This window comes from Equus quagga, chromosome 15, assembly GCF_021613505.1.
Source record: "Equus quagga isolate Etosha38 chromosome 15, UCLA_HA_Equagga_1.0, whole genome shotgun sequence".
Taxonomy (NCBI): Eukaryota; Metazoa; Chordata; class Mammalia; order Perissodactyla; family Equidae; genus Equus; species Equus quagga.
The window spans coordinates 68,967,648-68,982,096 of record NC_060281.1 but is presented as its reverse complement, the minus strand read 5'-3'; the positions used below and the strand labels follow the sequence as shown (position 1 = coordinate 68,982,096).

General features: G+C 43.8%; 1 protein-coding gene and 1 non-coding gene across 2 annotated transcripts in view; one reads left to right on the top strand and one right to left on the bottom strand.

The window, feature by feature from the left end:
• Positions 1-2,675: 2,675 nt before the first annotated feature.
• On the top strand, positions 2,676-2,803 carry LOC124227509 (U6atac minor spliceosomal RNA). Its single transcript, XR_006885516.1, has one exon. It is a non-coding gene; the product is annotated as a U6atac minor spliceosomal RNA (small nuclear RNA).
• Positions 2,804-14,287: 11,484 nt separating this feature from the next.
• Positions 14,288-14,449, bottom strand: part of UBC (ubiquitin C) — a 1,178-nt gene continuing 1,016 nt past the window's right edge. The window contains exon 2 of the mRNA XM_046638930.1: positions 14,288-14,449. This exon is cut by the window's right edge and continues 135 nt beyond it. Within this exon, the coding sequence (XP_046494886.1) occupies positions 14,357-14,449 (93 nt within the window). The 3' untranslated portion in view covers positions 14,288-14,356.

Below are 14,449 nucleotides of genomic sequence, written 5' to 3'. Positions count from 1 at the left end.
CGGACCTCATCTACACAGCTTGACAATGAACAAGCAGTGAAGGACAACATGCCGTGCTGGACGGAGGCCTTCGCCACTCGCGATCACGACCCGCCATCAGGAGGCAATTTAGACAGTGTGTTACAGAGATCAGGTGGCGGCCGGCGGGGCAGCTCGTAGCCCCAAAGGCAGTGTGTGAGCACCCCAGCCCATCTGAAAGCCAGGCAGGAAGCTGGCCAGCTCCTTCCCGTCTCTGCTTCCTCCCCGCCTCCTCGGGCCGCAGCAATGTGTCCCAGCAGAGGTCTGCAGAGTGTTTTCTCGAATTCAACAGTCCTGTCAAGGTTCTGGAAGGCCCCTAACATTTTTGGTGTAAACATTAACTCAGGTACCCCATTGCAAGGGAGTTCTTGGAAATACGGAATTTCAGACAAATGCCAGGTCAGTGGGGACACAGTTCTCCAGAAGAAGATCCTTGTCCATGGCTGGAAGAAGCCCACTGCCGGGCAATGTCCTATGAATAATTTGGATAAATACCCCGCCGTGACCTTGGTGATTCACCTCCAGGAAAGCGAAATCACGGTCCATCTACACTGGCACTGTCCAACAGAACTTTCCGGCATGATGAGAATGTTCTAGATCTGAGAATGTTCTAGATCTGTGCTGTCAAGTAGGGCAGCCCCTAGCCTTATGCTTCTACTGAGAGTGGAAAGGTAGCTAGTGCAATTGAGGAACACATTCTATTTCATTTTAATTAATTTACATTTATTTTTTATTTTTATTTATTTTTTTGAGGAAGATTAGCCCTGAGCCAACATCTGCTGCCAATCCTCCTTTTTCTTTTTGCTGAGGAAGACTGGCCCAGAGCTAACATCTGTGCCCATCTTCCTCCACTTTCTATGTGGGATGCCTACCACAGCATGGCTTGACGAGCGGTGCTATGTCCGCACCTGGGATCCGAACCCGCAAACCCCGGGCCACAGAGTAGCAGAATGTGCGCACTTAACCCCTGCGCCACCAGGCCCACCCCTAATCTATGTTTAAATAGCCACTCATGGTTAGCTTCTTAGAGTCAGCCACGAACCTGCAGCAGCCTGGCCTCGGCTTTGGTTTTTCCACACCAGCAACCTATTCCCGAGAGCTCCCTGAAGCCGTTGACTCTGCCACTCCCAAACGTGCGACCTGGTGAACTGTTCCTGAGGCCCTTGGCTTGCTGAAATGGCTCCGCCGCCCGTCCCAGCAAGAAGATGAAATGCTGTTTCTTGGGATTGGAGCCCGATTCAGGCCGTTTGGGTCCTCAGTGCCGAAAGCTGCCATCGGAGCAGAGAAAGTAACAGAAAAAGCCCTAATCTTTGCGGTGCTTAAATGCAGGTTCTGAGAGTGTCACGGTCAAGAACGCGGAGCTGGAGCCAGACTCCCTGGTGACCCCACATTACCTCTCTGTGCCTCAGTTTCCACACCAGTGAAATCTGAGAGAGCATCGTGCCTTCCTCCCAGGCTGTTGTGAAGCTAGAAGCTAAAGCGCATGCTCAGAACCGCGCGGGGTGCAGTGTGAGTGCTCAGCCTGGGTGGGTATCAGTATTCTCGTGGGGTGCGCACACACAACCAGTCAGAGAGTTCCAGATACTGGAGCGCCAGATAAGGGAGTGCTGCGAAGGATACAGACGTGGATCCCAGAATGAGAGAGCGGCTAGTTGGGGGCAAGTGGACTAGTTTAAAATGGTGGTCAGGGAAGGAAGGTTCCAGCTGAGACCTGCAGGAGGAGAGGGGCCTCTGGTGAGAAGATCGGGGATGGGAGGGCAGGGGGAACATTCCAGGCAGAGGAGACTGCAAAGGCCCTGAGGCAGAAAAAGGCTCAGCCTGCTCAGGAGCCAGAAAGAAAACCGAGTGATTGAGGGCGAGCGAGCGGTGGGCAGAAGGGCCGTGCCGAGCTGGCTGCCCAGGGCCAGGAGCTGGGAGCGTGCTCTAAGCAGTGTGGCGGGTGGTCTTGGCGGAATGTTAAGCTGGGGGAGGAGAACCCTTCTCATTTTCAACAGCTGACTGGGACTGGCAACGCAGCAAGCAGGAAGACTCAGACACGACGGCCGGTGAGGCACACTGTCACCTTCTGGGGGTCCCGAGGCTCATCCCCTTCCTCCTGTCGTTCAACCCCATGTGTCTTCCTTTCCTGGTTGTTGTTTTTGCCCAAAGAGAGAGTCGGAAGTGAGGAACGAGGGACACGGGCTCAAGTCATCATCTCTCTAGAAATCTGCACCCAGACTGAGAGGAGTGGAGTGTCCAGGCCCACGTGAGAGCAGAGAGCCCAGCTTGGGGGTTCCGATAGAGAAATCAGTGGCTTGGACCAGGGCGTCGGCAGGGAGGCAGGGCTGCCAGAGTCTGGCTATGTTTTCGAGGCTGAGTGGACGGGCTGCGCAGGAGGGAGGAGAAGAGAGAGGTGAAGGCCCAGCTGGACACGAAGACATGCTGGAGCCATCAGCTGAGCTGGAAAGATGACGGAGGGACGGGTGGAGAAGGCAGCGCAAATTGGCAGATAAATGCGTTCTACTATATATTTTTCAAAATGGCACACTTTCATAAGGAAACAATCCGATGAATCCAGAATAGGGGACATTTCTTAAGTCAGCTAGCTTGATTCTTCAAAGTCAATGCCTTAGGAGATAAAAAAGGCAGGAGATTGTTCCAGATTAGGAGACCGAGGAGAGTTGTGTAAAAGGAGAGAGGTTAGCACTGCCCCGGACAAGGGTGTTCGAGGCCCTCAGGCCTGACAACACACGCACCGTCAAGGCTTCTGGCATGGCCACCTCGCCATGGTTTTTCATTTTTTTTTTCTTTTTTGTTTTTTTTTAAGATTTTTTTTTTTCCTTTTTCTCCCCAAAGCCCCCCCGTACATAGTTGTATATTCTTCATTGTGGGTCCTTCTAGTTGTGGCATGTGGGATGCCGCCTCAGCGTGGTTTGATGAGCAGTGCCATGTCCGCGCCCAGGATTCGAACCAACGACACACTCGGCCGCCTGCAGCGGAGCGCGTGAACTTAACCACTCGGCCACGGGGCCAGCCCCTCGCCATGGTTTTTCAAAGTTGTGTACTTGAGGTGCACTGGTGGGAAAGCTGCTGCCACATCCCCCAAGATCAGCCCTCTGCGTCTGTCTCCCAAAAAGTTTGGTGATGACATCGCCAAAGCAACTGGTGCCTGGGTCTGAGGACAGCAGCGAAACTGACCGTTCAGAACAGACAGGCCCAGACTGAGGGGGTAGCTTCCGCCTCTGCCCTGATCATCGAAGTCCTCGAGGAATGCCAGGAGACAGAAAGAAGTAGAAAAGCATCAAGCACAGGGCAAGTGTCACCTTTGATGAGATTGTCAACATTGCCCAACAGATGCAGCACCAGTCTTTGGCCAGAGTACTCTCTGGAACCGTTAAGAGGCCTGGGGACTGCCCAGTCTGTGGACTGTAATGTTGATGCTGCCACCATCACGACATCTTAGATGACATCAACCCTGGTGCAGTGGAATGCACAGCCACCTAAAAACTAGAAAGGAAAATGTTTCAATAAAGGATCATTCGACAACCAAAAAAGAGAGAGAGAGAGATGAAGGAGGTACGATAACCAATGCAAAGCACGGATTTTTATTGGCTCCTGGTTCAAAAAATAAATCAGCTATACAGACATTCTGGGATGATCAAGAAAATGTGAATGTAGATTGGATCACAGATAAAATTTATAGTATTCGTTTTATTAGATGATAATAGTATCATGGTTATGTAAGGGAATGCCCTTCTTAGGAGAGACAAGCTGAAGAATCAGGATTTAGGGATAAAAATATGATGTTTTCAGGGCCAGCCCTGTGGCCGAGTGGTTACGTTCGTGCATTCCGCTGTGGCGGCCCAGGGTTTCGCCGGTTTGGATCCTGGGCACGGACATGGCACCGCTCATCAAGCCATGCTGAGGCGGCGTCCCAAATGCCACAACTAGAAAGACCCACAACTAAATACACAACTATGTACTGGGGGGGCTTTGGGGAGAAAAAGGAAAAATAAAATGTTTGAAAAAGAAAAGAAACTAGATATTTAAAAAGTATATTTGATGTTTTTTACAAGCATCTTCTCCGATCATAGTGCTATAAGGCTAGAAATTAATTACAAGAAAAAAAGCTGAGAAAGGCACAAAGATGTGGAGACTAAACAACACACTACTGAACAAGCAATGGATCTTTGAAGAAATTAAAGAAGAAATCAAAGAATACCTGGAAACAAATGAAAATGATAGCATGCCATACCAACTCATATGGGATACAGCAAAAGCTGTATTAAGAGGAAAATTCATCGCAATACAGGCACATCTTAACAAACAAGAAAAATCCCAAATAAGCAATCTTAAACTACACCTAACTGAACTAGAGAAAAAAGAACAAATAAAGCCCAAAGTCAGCAGAAGGAGAGAAATAATAAAAATCAGAGCAGAAATAAATACTATTGAAACGAAAAAGGCAGTAGAAAGGATCAATGAAACAAAGAGCTGGTTTTTTGAGAAGATAAATAAAATTGACAAACCCCTAGCCAGACTTACAAAGAAAAAAAGGGAGAAAGCTCAAATGAACAAAATCAGAAATGAAAGAGGAGAAATAACAACAGACTCTGCAGAAATACAACGGATTATAAGAGAATACTACGAAAAACTATATGCCAACAGAATGGATAACCTAGAGGAAACGGATAAATTCCTGGACTCCTACAATCTCCCAAAGCTCACTCAAGAAGAGGCAGACAATTTGAACAGACCAATCACAAGGAAAGAGATTGAAACAGCAATCAAAAACATCCCAAAGAATAAAACCCCAGGACCAGATGGCTTTCCTGGGGAATTCTACCAAACTTTCAGAGAGGATTTAATACCTATCCTTTTCAAGCTATTCCAAAAAATTAGGGAAGATGGAACACTTCCTAACACATTCTATGAGGCCAACATCACACTGATACCAAAACCTGACAAGGACACCACGAAAAAAGAGAACTACAGGCCAATATCACTGATGAACATAGATGCAAAAATTCTCAACAAAATCTTGGCAACCAGAATTCAGCAATTCATCAAAAGGATCGTACATCATGATCAGGTGGGATTCATACCAGGGACACAGGGATGGTTCAACATCCGCAAATCAATCAATGTGATACACCACATCAACAAACTGAGGAATAAAAACACATGATCATCTCAATAGATGCAGAGAAGGCATTTGACAAGATCCAACAGCCATTTATGATAAAAACTCTGAACAAAATGGGCATAGAAGGAAACTACCTCAACATAATAAAGGCCATATATGACAAACCCATAGCCAACATCATACTCCATGGGCAAAAACTGAACCCCATCCCCCTGAAAACGGGAACGAGACGAGGATGCCCTCTATCACCACTCTTATTTAACACAGTATTGGAGGTCCTGGCCAGAGCAATCAGGCAAGAAAAAGGAATAAAAGGAATCCAAATAGGGAGGGAAGAAGTGAAACTCTTGCTGTTTGCAGACGACATGATCTTATATATAGAAAACCCCAAAGAATCCATTGGAAAACTCTTAGAAGTAATCAACAACTACAGCAAAGTTGCAGGGTACAAAATCAATTTGCATAAATCAGTAGCATTTCTATACTCCAATAACGAACTAACAGAAAAAGAACTCAAGAACACAACACCATTCACAATCGCAACAAAAAGAATAAAATACCTTGGGGTAAATTTAACTAAGGAAGTGAAGGACCTATATAATGAAAATTACAAGGTCTTTCTGAGAGAATTGGATGACGACATAAGGAGATGGAAAGACATTCCATGTACATGGATTGGAAGAATAAACATAGTTAAAATGTCCGTTCTACCTGAAGCAATCTACAGATTCAACGCCATCCCAATCAGAATCCCAATGACATTCTTTACAGAATTAGAACAAAGAATCCGAAAATTCATATGAGGCAACAAAAGACCCCGAATTTCTAAAGCAATCCTGAGAAAAAAGAACAAAACGGGAGGCATCACAATCCCTGACTTCAAAACATACTACAAAGCTACAGTAATCAAAACAGCATGGTACTGGTACAAAAACAGGTGCACAGATCAATGGAACAGAATCGAAAGCATAGAAATAAAACCACACATCTATGGATAGCTTATCTTTGACAAAGGAGCTGAGGGCATACAATGGAGAAAAGAAAGTCTTTTCAACAAATGGTGCTGGGAAAACTGGAAAGCCACATGTAAAAGAATGAAAATTGACCATTCTTTTTCACCATTCACCAAAATAAACTCAAAATGGATCAAAGACCTAAAGGTGAGACCTGAAACCATAAGGCTTCTGGAAGAAAACGTAGGCAGTACACTCTTTGACATCAGTATTAAAAGGATCTTTTCAGACACCATGCCTTCTCAGAGAAGGGAAACAATAGAAAGAATAAACAAATGGGACTTCATCAGATTAAAGAGCTTCTTCAAGGCAAGTGAAAACAGGATTGAAACAAAAAAACAACCCACTAACTGGGAAAAAATATTTGCAAGTCATATATCTGACAAAGGCTTAATATACATAATATATAAAGAACTCTCGCAACTCAACCACAAAACATCAAACAACCCAATCAAAAAATGGGCTGGAGACATGAACAGACATTTCTCCAAAGAAGATATACTGATGGCCAATAGGCACATGAAAAGATGCTCATCATCGCTGATCATCATGGAAATGCAAATCAAAACTACACTAAGATATCACCTTACACCCATTAGAATGACAAAAATATCTAAAACTAATAGTAACAAATGTTGGAGAGGTTGTGGAGAAAAAGGAACCCTCATACACTGCTGGTAGGAATGCAAACTGGTGCAGCCACTATGGAAAACAGTATGGAGGTTGCTCAAAAAATTAAAAATAGAACTACCATACGATCCAGCCATCCCACTACTGGGTATTTATCCAAAGAGCCTGAAGTCAGCAATCCCAAAAGTCCTGTGCACCCCAATGTTTATTGCAGCACTGTTTACAATAGCCAAGACGTGGAAGCAACCTAAGTGCCCAGCAACAGACGAATGGATAAAGAAGATGTGGTACATATATACAATGGAATACTACTCAGCTGCAAAACAGAACAAAATCATTCCATTTGCAATAACATGGATGGACCTTGAGGGAATTATGTTAAGTGAAATAAGCCAGCTAGAGAAGGATAATCTGTGTATGACTCCACTCATATGAGGAATTTAAAATTATGGACTAAGAACAGTTTAGTGGATACCAGGGGAAAGGTGGGGTGGGGGGTGGGCACACAGGGTGAAGTGGTGCACCTACAACACGACTGACAAACATTAATGTACAACTGAAATTTCACAAGATTGTAACCTATCATTAACTCAATAAAAAAAAATATGATGTTTTCAATTTACTTTCAAATGATTCAGCTAGGCAGACAGATGAAGCAAATACGGCAAAATGTTAATTATGGAATCTAGGGGTAGGGTTCACTATACTGTTACATTATTCTTTCAACATTTTGGTATATCTGAGAATTTTTAAAATAAAAAATAGGTGGGAAAAGTTGAGAAAACAGATGTATTTATATGCATCCCAAAATGCAAATAACTTTTTTCTGGATTTTCAGATTGCAAATTAATTAATTGTTTGGTGTTTCTGTTTTGCCGGCATCAGCTGGCCAACAGTGTGCTTCCAGAGGAGAGTCCCATGCATACGAGGGCACACAGACCCGGATTATCCCGTACCACAAAGGGAGTGATTTGGCCCATTTCTTGGAAAAGCATCCCAGTGAGGAAGCAGCATTTTAGGGGTGACACCACTGAAAAGGGGGACAAGTTGGCCTCCAACACACAAGAACCATGTGAGGCAGTGTTTCTTCAACAACATCCAGAATCCCCAGGCGGTTGATTAAAAATGCAGATCCCGAATAAAGGCCATACATGACCAGCCCACAACCAACATCACACCCAACAGGGAAAAAGGAACGCCATCTCTCTGAGAACAGGAACAAGACAAGGGTGCCCACTCATGCCACTCTTATTCAACATAGTACTGGAGGTTTTGGGCCAAAGCAACTAGGCAAGAAAAAGAAATAAAAGGAATCCAAACAGGCAGGGAAGAAGTGAAACTCTCACTGCTTGCAGACATGATTTTATACATAGAAAAGCCTAAAGAATCTATTGGGAAATTTTTAGAAATAATCAACAACTACAGCAAAGTTGCAGGATACAAAGTCAACTTACAAAAACCAGTTGCATTTTTATACTTTAATAATGAACTTACAGAAAGAGAACTCAAGAATGCAATCCCATTTACAATCACAACAAAAAGAATAAAATATCTAGGAATAAATTTAACCAAGGAGGTCAAAGACCTATACAATGAAAACTATAAGACATTATTGGAAGAAATCGATGATGACATAAATAAATAGAGAGATATTCCATCACATGGATTGGAAGAATAAACATAGTTAAAATGTCCATACTACCCAAAGCAAGCTACAGATTCAATGCAATACCAATCAGAATCCCAAAGACATTTTTCACAGAAATAGAACAAAGAATCCTAAAATTCATATGGGGCAACAAAAGACCTTGAATGGCTAAAGCAATCCTGAGAAAAAAGAACAAAGCTGGAGGCATCACAATCCCTGACTTCGAAATATACTACAAAGCCATAGTGATCAAAACAGCATGGTACTGGTACAAAAACAGACACACAGATCAATGGAACAGAACTAAAAGCCCAGAAATAAAACCACACATCTATGGACAGCTAATCTTCAACAAAGGAGCTGAGAACATACAGTGGAGAAAGGAAACTCTCTTTAATAAATGGTGTTGGGAAAACTGGACAGCCACATGCAAAAGAATGAAAGTAGACCATTGGGGGCCGGCCCCGTGGCCGAGTGGTTACGCTTCAGCAGCCCAGGGTTTCACTGGTTCAGATCCTAGGCGTGGACATAGCACCGCTCATCAGGCCATGCTGAGGTGGCGTCCCACATGCCACAACTAGAAGGACCCACAAGTAGAATACACAACTATGTATTTGGGGGATAAAAAACAAAAAGAAAGAAAGTAGAGCATTATCCTTCTCCATACACAAAAATTAACTCAAAATGGATCAAAGATTTGAAGGTAAGACCTGTAACCATAAAACTCCTAGAAGAAAATATAGGCAGTACACTCTTTGACACGGGTCTGAAAAGGATCTTTTCAAATTATACATATATATTATTATATTTTTATATATATAAAGACTTACGGGGGCCGGCTCTGTGGCCGAGTGGTTAAGTTCGCGTGCTCCGCTGTGGCAGCCCAGGGTTCGGATCCTGGGCGCGGACATGGCAGCACTCGTCAGGCCACGTTGAGGCAGCGTCCCACATCCCACAACTAGAAGGACCTGCAACTAAGATGTACAACTGTGTACAGGGGGTGGTTTGGGGAGATAAAGCAGAAAAAAAAAAAAAAAGATTGGCAACAGTTGTTAGCCCAGGTGCCAATCTTAAAAAAAAAACAAAAAAACAAAAGCTCTATCTGAGATTTCTATAAATGATTGAGGAATCGGGCTTTCACTAAAAAAAAAAAAAAAAAAAAAAAAAAAGACTTACACAACTGAACAACAAAAAAACAAACAACCCAATCAAAAAATGGGCAGAGGACATGAACGGACATTTCTCCAAAGAAGATATACAGATGGCCAACAGGCACATGAAAAGATGTTCAGCATCACTAATCATCAGGGAAATGCAAATCAAAACTACAATGAGATATCATCTTACACCTGTTAGAACGGCTATAATCACCAAAACTAAAAATAAATGTTGGAGAGGATGTGGAGGAAAGGGAACCCTCATACAGTGCTGCTGCGAATGCAAACTGGTGCAGCCACTAGGGAAAACAGTATGGAGATTTCTCAAAAAATTAAAAATAGAAATACCATATGACCCAGCTATCCCACTACTGGATATTTATCCAAAGAGCTTGAAATCAACAATCCAAAGAGACTTATGCACCCCTATGTTCACTGCAGCATTATTCACAATAGCCAAGACGTAGAAGCAACCCAAGTGCCCATCAGTTATGACTGGACAAGGAAGATGTGCTATATACACACAATGGAATACTACTCAGCCATAAAAAAAAGACAAAATTGTCCCATTCACAACAACATGGATGGACCGTGAGGGTACTATGTTAAACGAAATAAGCCAGACAAAGACAAACATTGTACGATTTCACTCATGTGGGAGATAAACAAACACATGACAAGAGAACAGACTAGTGGTTACCAGAGGAGAAGGGGGTGGGGAGCGGGAACAAGGGTGAAAGGGGCACATATGTATGGTAATGGACAAATAATAATGTACAATTGAAACTTCACAATGTTATAAACTATTATGACCTCAATTAAAAAGAAATGCAGATCCTGGCACTACCCCAGCCCTGCTGAATCTGGGCCTCCGGGAGGGGGCTGAGGCACTGCATTTTTAACAAGTCCCCATGGTGTCCTCTTGTACACTGCATCCTAAGAACCACTGGTCTAATGATGTGTAACACTGAGTTTTACCAAGACGACAAAAAATAAGAGTGCCCTTAGATTTCATTATCGCTGCTTTTAGCTTCCCGCCCCTAGACCCATGACCATCTTTTTGCTTTACTAATTCTGATTTTTTTTTCAAGGTGGAAATACAGCCAGCCTCAAGAAATGGATCACGACTGGTCTAAACCAGCGGTTCTCAAGGGGGGATGATTTTTGCCTCCCAGGGGACTTCAGAAACATCTGGAAATATTTTTAGTTGTCACCACTGAGGGCTACTGGCACCCAGTGGACAGAGGCCAGAAATGCTGCTAAACATCCTGCAGTGCACAGGACAGCTCCCACAATAAAGAGTTATCCAGGCTAAAAGGTCAATAGTGCTGAGTTTGAGAAACCCTGTATTTTAAACCATTCTGGCCCCTTGACCAGTTCTGATCAACGAGACCTGAGGGTAAGTCAGTGAAAGCCTGTATTTTCTTCATTAAAAAAACCTGACGTGGCTGACCCCACTGCTCCCCACTTCTCCCTGCTTTGAATACAGATGTGATATCTGGAGCTGTGACAACAATTTTGCAACTATGAGGGAAAGAACAAGAGAATCACAACAAAGCAAATGCTTGGGGTTTACATCCAGACTGCTTGTTATGAGAAGAGGAACACCCCCTTGTTTGATCCTCTGTGATTTGGATCTTTCTGTGTCCTGTAGCCAAAAGCACTCCTAACTCACACACTGTTGTTCAGTCTAATTCTAGTTGGAGGACCACTGAGATTTCAGCCATCTCACCTCTGGTTACAGCCCAAGGCTTCTCTTCTGCCTGGTAAAAAACTAATGCTGTCGCAAAAGCCAGTCAAAAAGCAGAATGGCTTAAAAAAGGAAACAAAGACGCCTATATTCTTGACCACTCTGCAAGACAGAAATCAACTTTTTCTGGTGGTAGAGACAGGGCTTGACACAAACCACTGACTACTATTATTCATTGATTTACTACTCTTAAAAGCATCCTTTATTACTCGTTGAAAGCCTCTGATCATACAACCCCATCATTTTACTAATTGTTCAGATCTGTGGAATATATGTTTCAAGGTAGAAAACATTTGCCTTCTGTCTTCTATCTAGCTCTGTGCCTAGTTTTCTTTTCAAGCAAATTAGGAAGCCCCATAGGAATCATTTCAGGATTTCTACAGCCATCTTGTCTGGGGAAGGACTAATGAAGAGCCCATGAAACACTACATCTCATACTTAATAAAGACGCCAGTGTGCTGGGGAAACACACAGAGGAGCAGAGCTCCCTCATTTGAGTGAAGAGCTTCAACACAAAATAGAAAGAGCTACGCGATTTCAGGGAAGACAGCCACTGTCCAGCTGGGACAGTCAAGGCAGGCTTTGGGCACTCTTTAAATCAGGGCTTGACATCGGGCAGGATTGGATTTGTCGAGGTGGGAGGGGTGGTATTTCAGAAAGACGGAGTAGCTCGAAGGAAAGAGGTGCAAAATGGCAGGGAGCAGGTGGGGAAAAGAAAGTGGCCAGCGGACAGGGGAAGCGGGGAGGAGGGCATTTGAGCGGTGAGGGCTGGTGAGATTCAGTAAGAAAGAGGGTCTGAGTAACAGCTATATTAGATATTATGGAGTAATTCGAGCTGGGGTAGAAACGGAGGTGGCTGCAGCACCGGTAGAAAGAGAAAAAGGAGAGTAAAGTAACCCTTGCTGGCGAGTACATCAACTGCCTAGTCAACCGCAACCGCCTGGGAGCACTGCAGGCTGCAGGCCTCCACCGAAGTCTGTGCCCGGAGCTCCCTCTGCCGGCAGAAACCAGCACCGCACGCTAAGGTGGCTGACCGGCTTCATTGAAGGGCACTTGCCGATCTCTCAACATTCTACCTCTATTAGGGCCATACTCATAACTTGCAGGAGATCCTGTTTTTAGTGAAGACTTTGTTGTGCTTTCAGACAAAACATAAAAAGGAACATGAGCTTAACACAAGCCATGCATATCTTTTCTGGTTTGTTCAAGAGACACAACCACATGTCTGTGAGTTCTTACATAGTATTCATTCAAATGTGAAACCAAACTTTGGGGGGCTTTAAGATTTAACAATCTTTCAATGAAACTGAACAAGTCCAGCAAGTCTGCTCTTAGACTAAGGACCCCCTGATGGCAGAAAACCTTCTCATCCATCACTGGATCACTGCGGCTTCTGACATGCCGTTTATTGGGTGGAGGGTCCTGTAAATGTTCACTAGGGATTGTGTTGCCCGGGTGGTTTGTCCTTGAGAAAATTACACAAAAGGTGTTTTTCCTTTATACAAAATGAAAAGATGTTAGAACTCTGCCAAAACCATGATATACAATACAAAAAACAAGGTGCAGGACAGACTACAAACCAGTATGCTACTGAGTGAGTGGGAATTAATACTTAGTAGTTGCCTGTAATACATTAACACCGACTAAGAACCTTACACCACCTGTCCTGCAGAGCGGTCATTCTCAAGATGCTATTAAGATGTTTTCCCTGTACTACGACCGCTCATTTCTAACAAGCACCAAAATCACTTGCACAAAAACTCCTAGCATAGTAACTGGTAACTGGTTACAGCTGCTGGTGAAGTTCCTGGGGTTCTTGTAATGTTGCTTCCTGACCTATGTTATCTTGTACGGGCAAGGGATGGAAATTCAGCAAAGTGTTACACATGCTTCTACCAGCATACTGTGAAAAACCACAGAAACTAACAGACTTGCCTAATATTTATGGATTTCTCAAATGGCCTCAATTTTCTAGTTGTGATCCCTGAACCTAGGACTTAAACCTGGTTCTGGCCATTTTACAACTGGCAGTGACAACACAAAATTTCCTTCTACATCAGAGGTTATGCATGGATACCCCAAAACTGGGGGAGTGCAAGGGAGCAGTGGAGGGAATGGTGCTCTCTGGAGAAGACAATCCCTTCCAGCACTTAGATGGGGCTCCGATTTCCGGGGTGCCCATCACCAAGGGCCAATTGCTTATACTAGACCAGCTTCCCCGCAACCTCCACCTTAGGTTCTAGTTAAGATGTAAAAATAATCCCTTATCAGCACCAGCTGAGTGGGTAAATGCCACCACCACAAACTTCTGGAAACGAAGACCAAAGGCCAGATGCTCCACCCACCACCAATGAAGTTATATACAAACCTTTATCTGTAGCCACTTGAAAACCGAGGAATCACCTTGACAACTTACTTCAGCAGTAATTATGACATTTCAAATAACCACTAATCCCCAAACACTAGCATAATGCCTACCAGATAATTTTTACTTAATATACAATACTCACCATATTCTTTAAAGTCTGTCAGATGACAACCTTCTGTGCGACTCGTGGATTTAAGTACAGCTAGATATTAAAGCTACTTCTGTGCGTTCCCTTCTACCACAATCACCCCTCCTCTTCAGTTATCTCCTTCCTGCTAGTGTTCCAGAAACTTCCCCATGCTCAGGTACCTCACAACCACCCCCAAACTCAGTATTTTTAATGTCAGTAGCCCTCAAATGTCTATATATGTGTATATACAGGAAATTCTAAAAGCAACCTCTAATTTTCCTAGTCTTTATTTGTACCCACCTACTACAATTCTATATTAAGGCAATCTTTTACTGGTATTTCTTAACTCTTGGTTACCAGAGAATCATTTGGTAGACTAGAAACCATGATCCCTTGCACCACACCCTAACGAAAAAGAACCTCACGTGACATTAAAAAACCCACACTATTTGGGAATGCAACAACTTTATTGAAAGAAAAGTGCAATGTAATTTGTCAGAGGCTTAAAAGGGGGACCTTAGACCCCTCCCCTCAAGCGCAGGACCAGGTGCAGAGTAGATTCTTTCTGGATGTTGTAGTCAGACAGGGTGCGCCCATCCTCCAGCTGCTT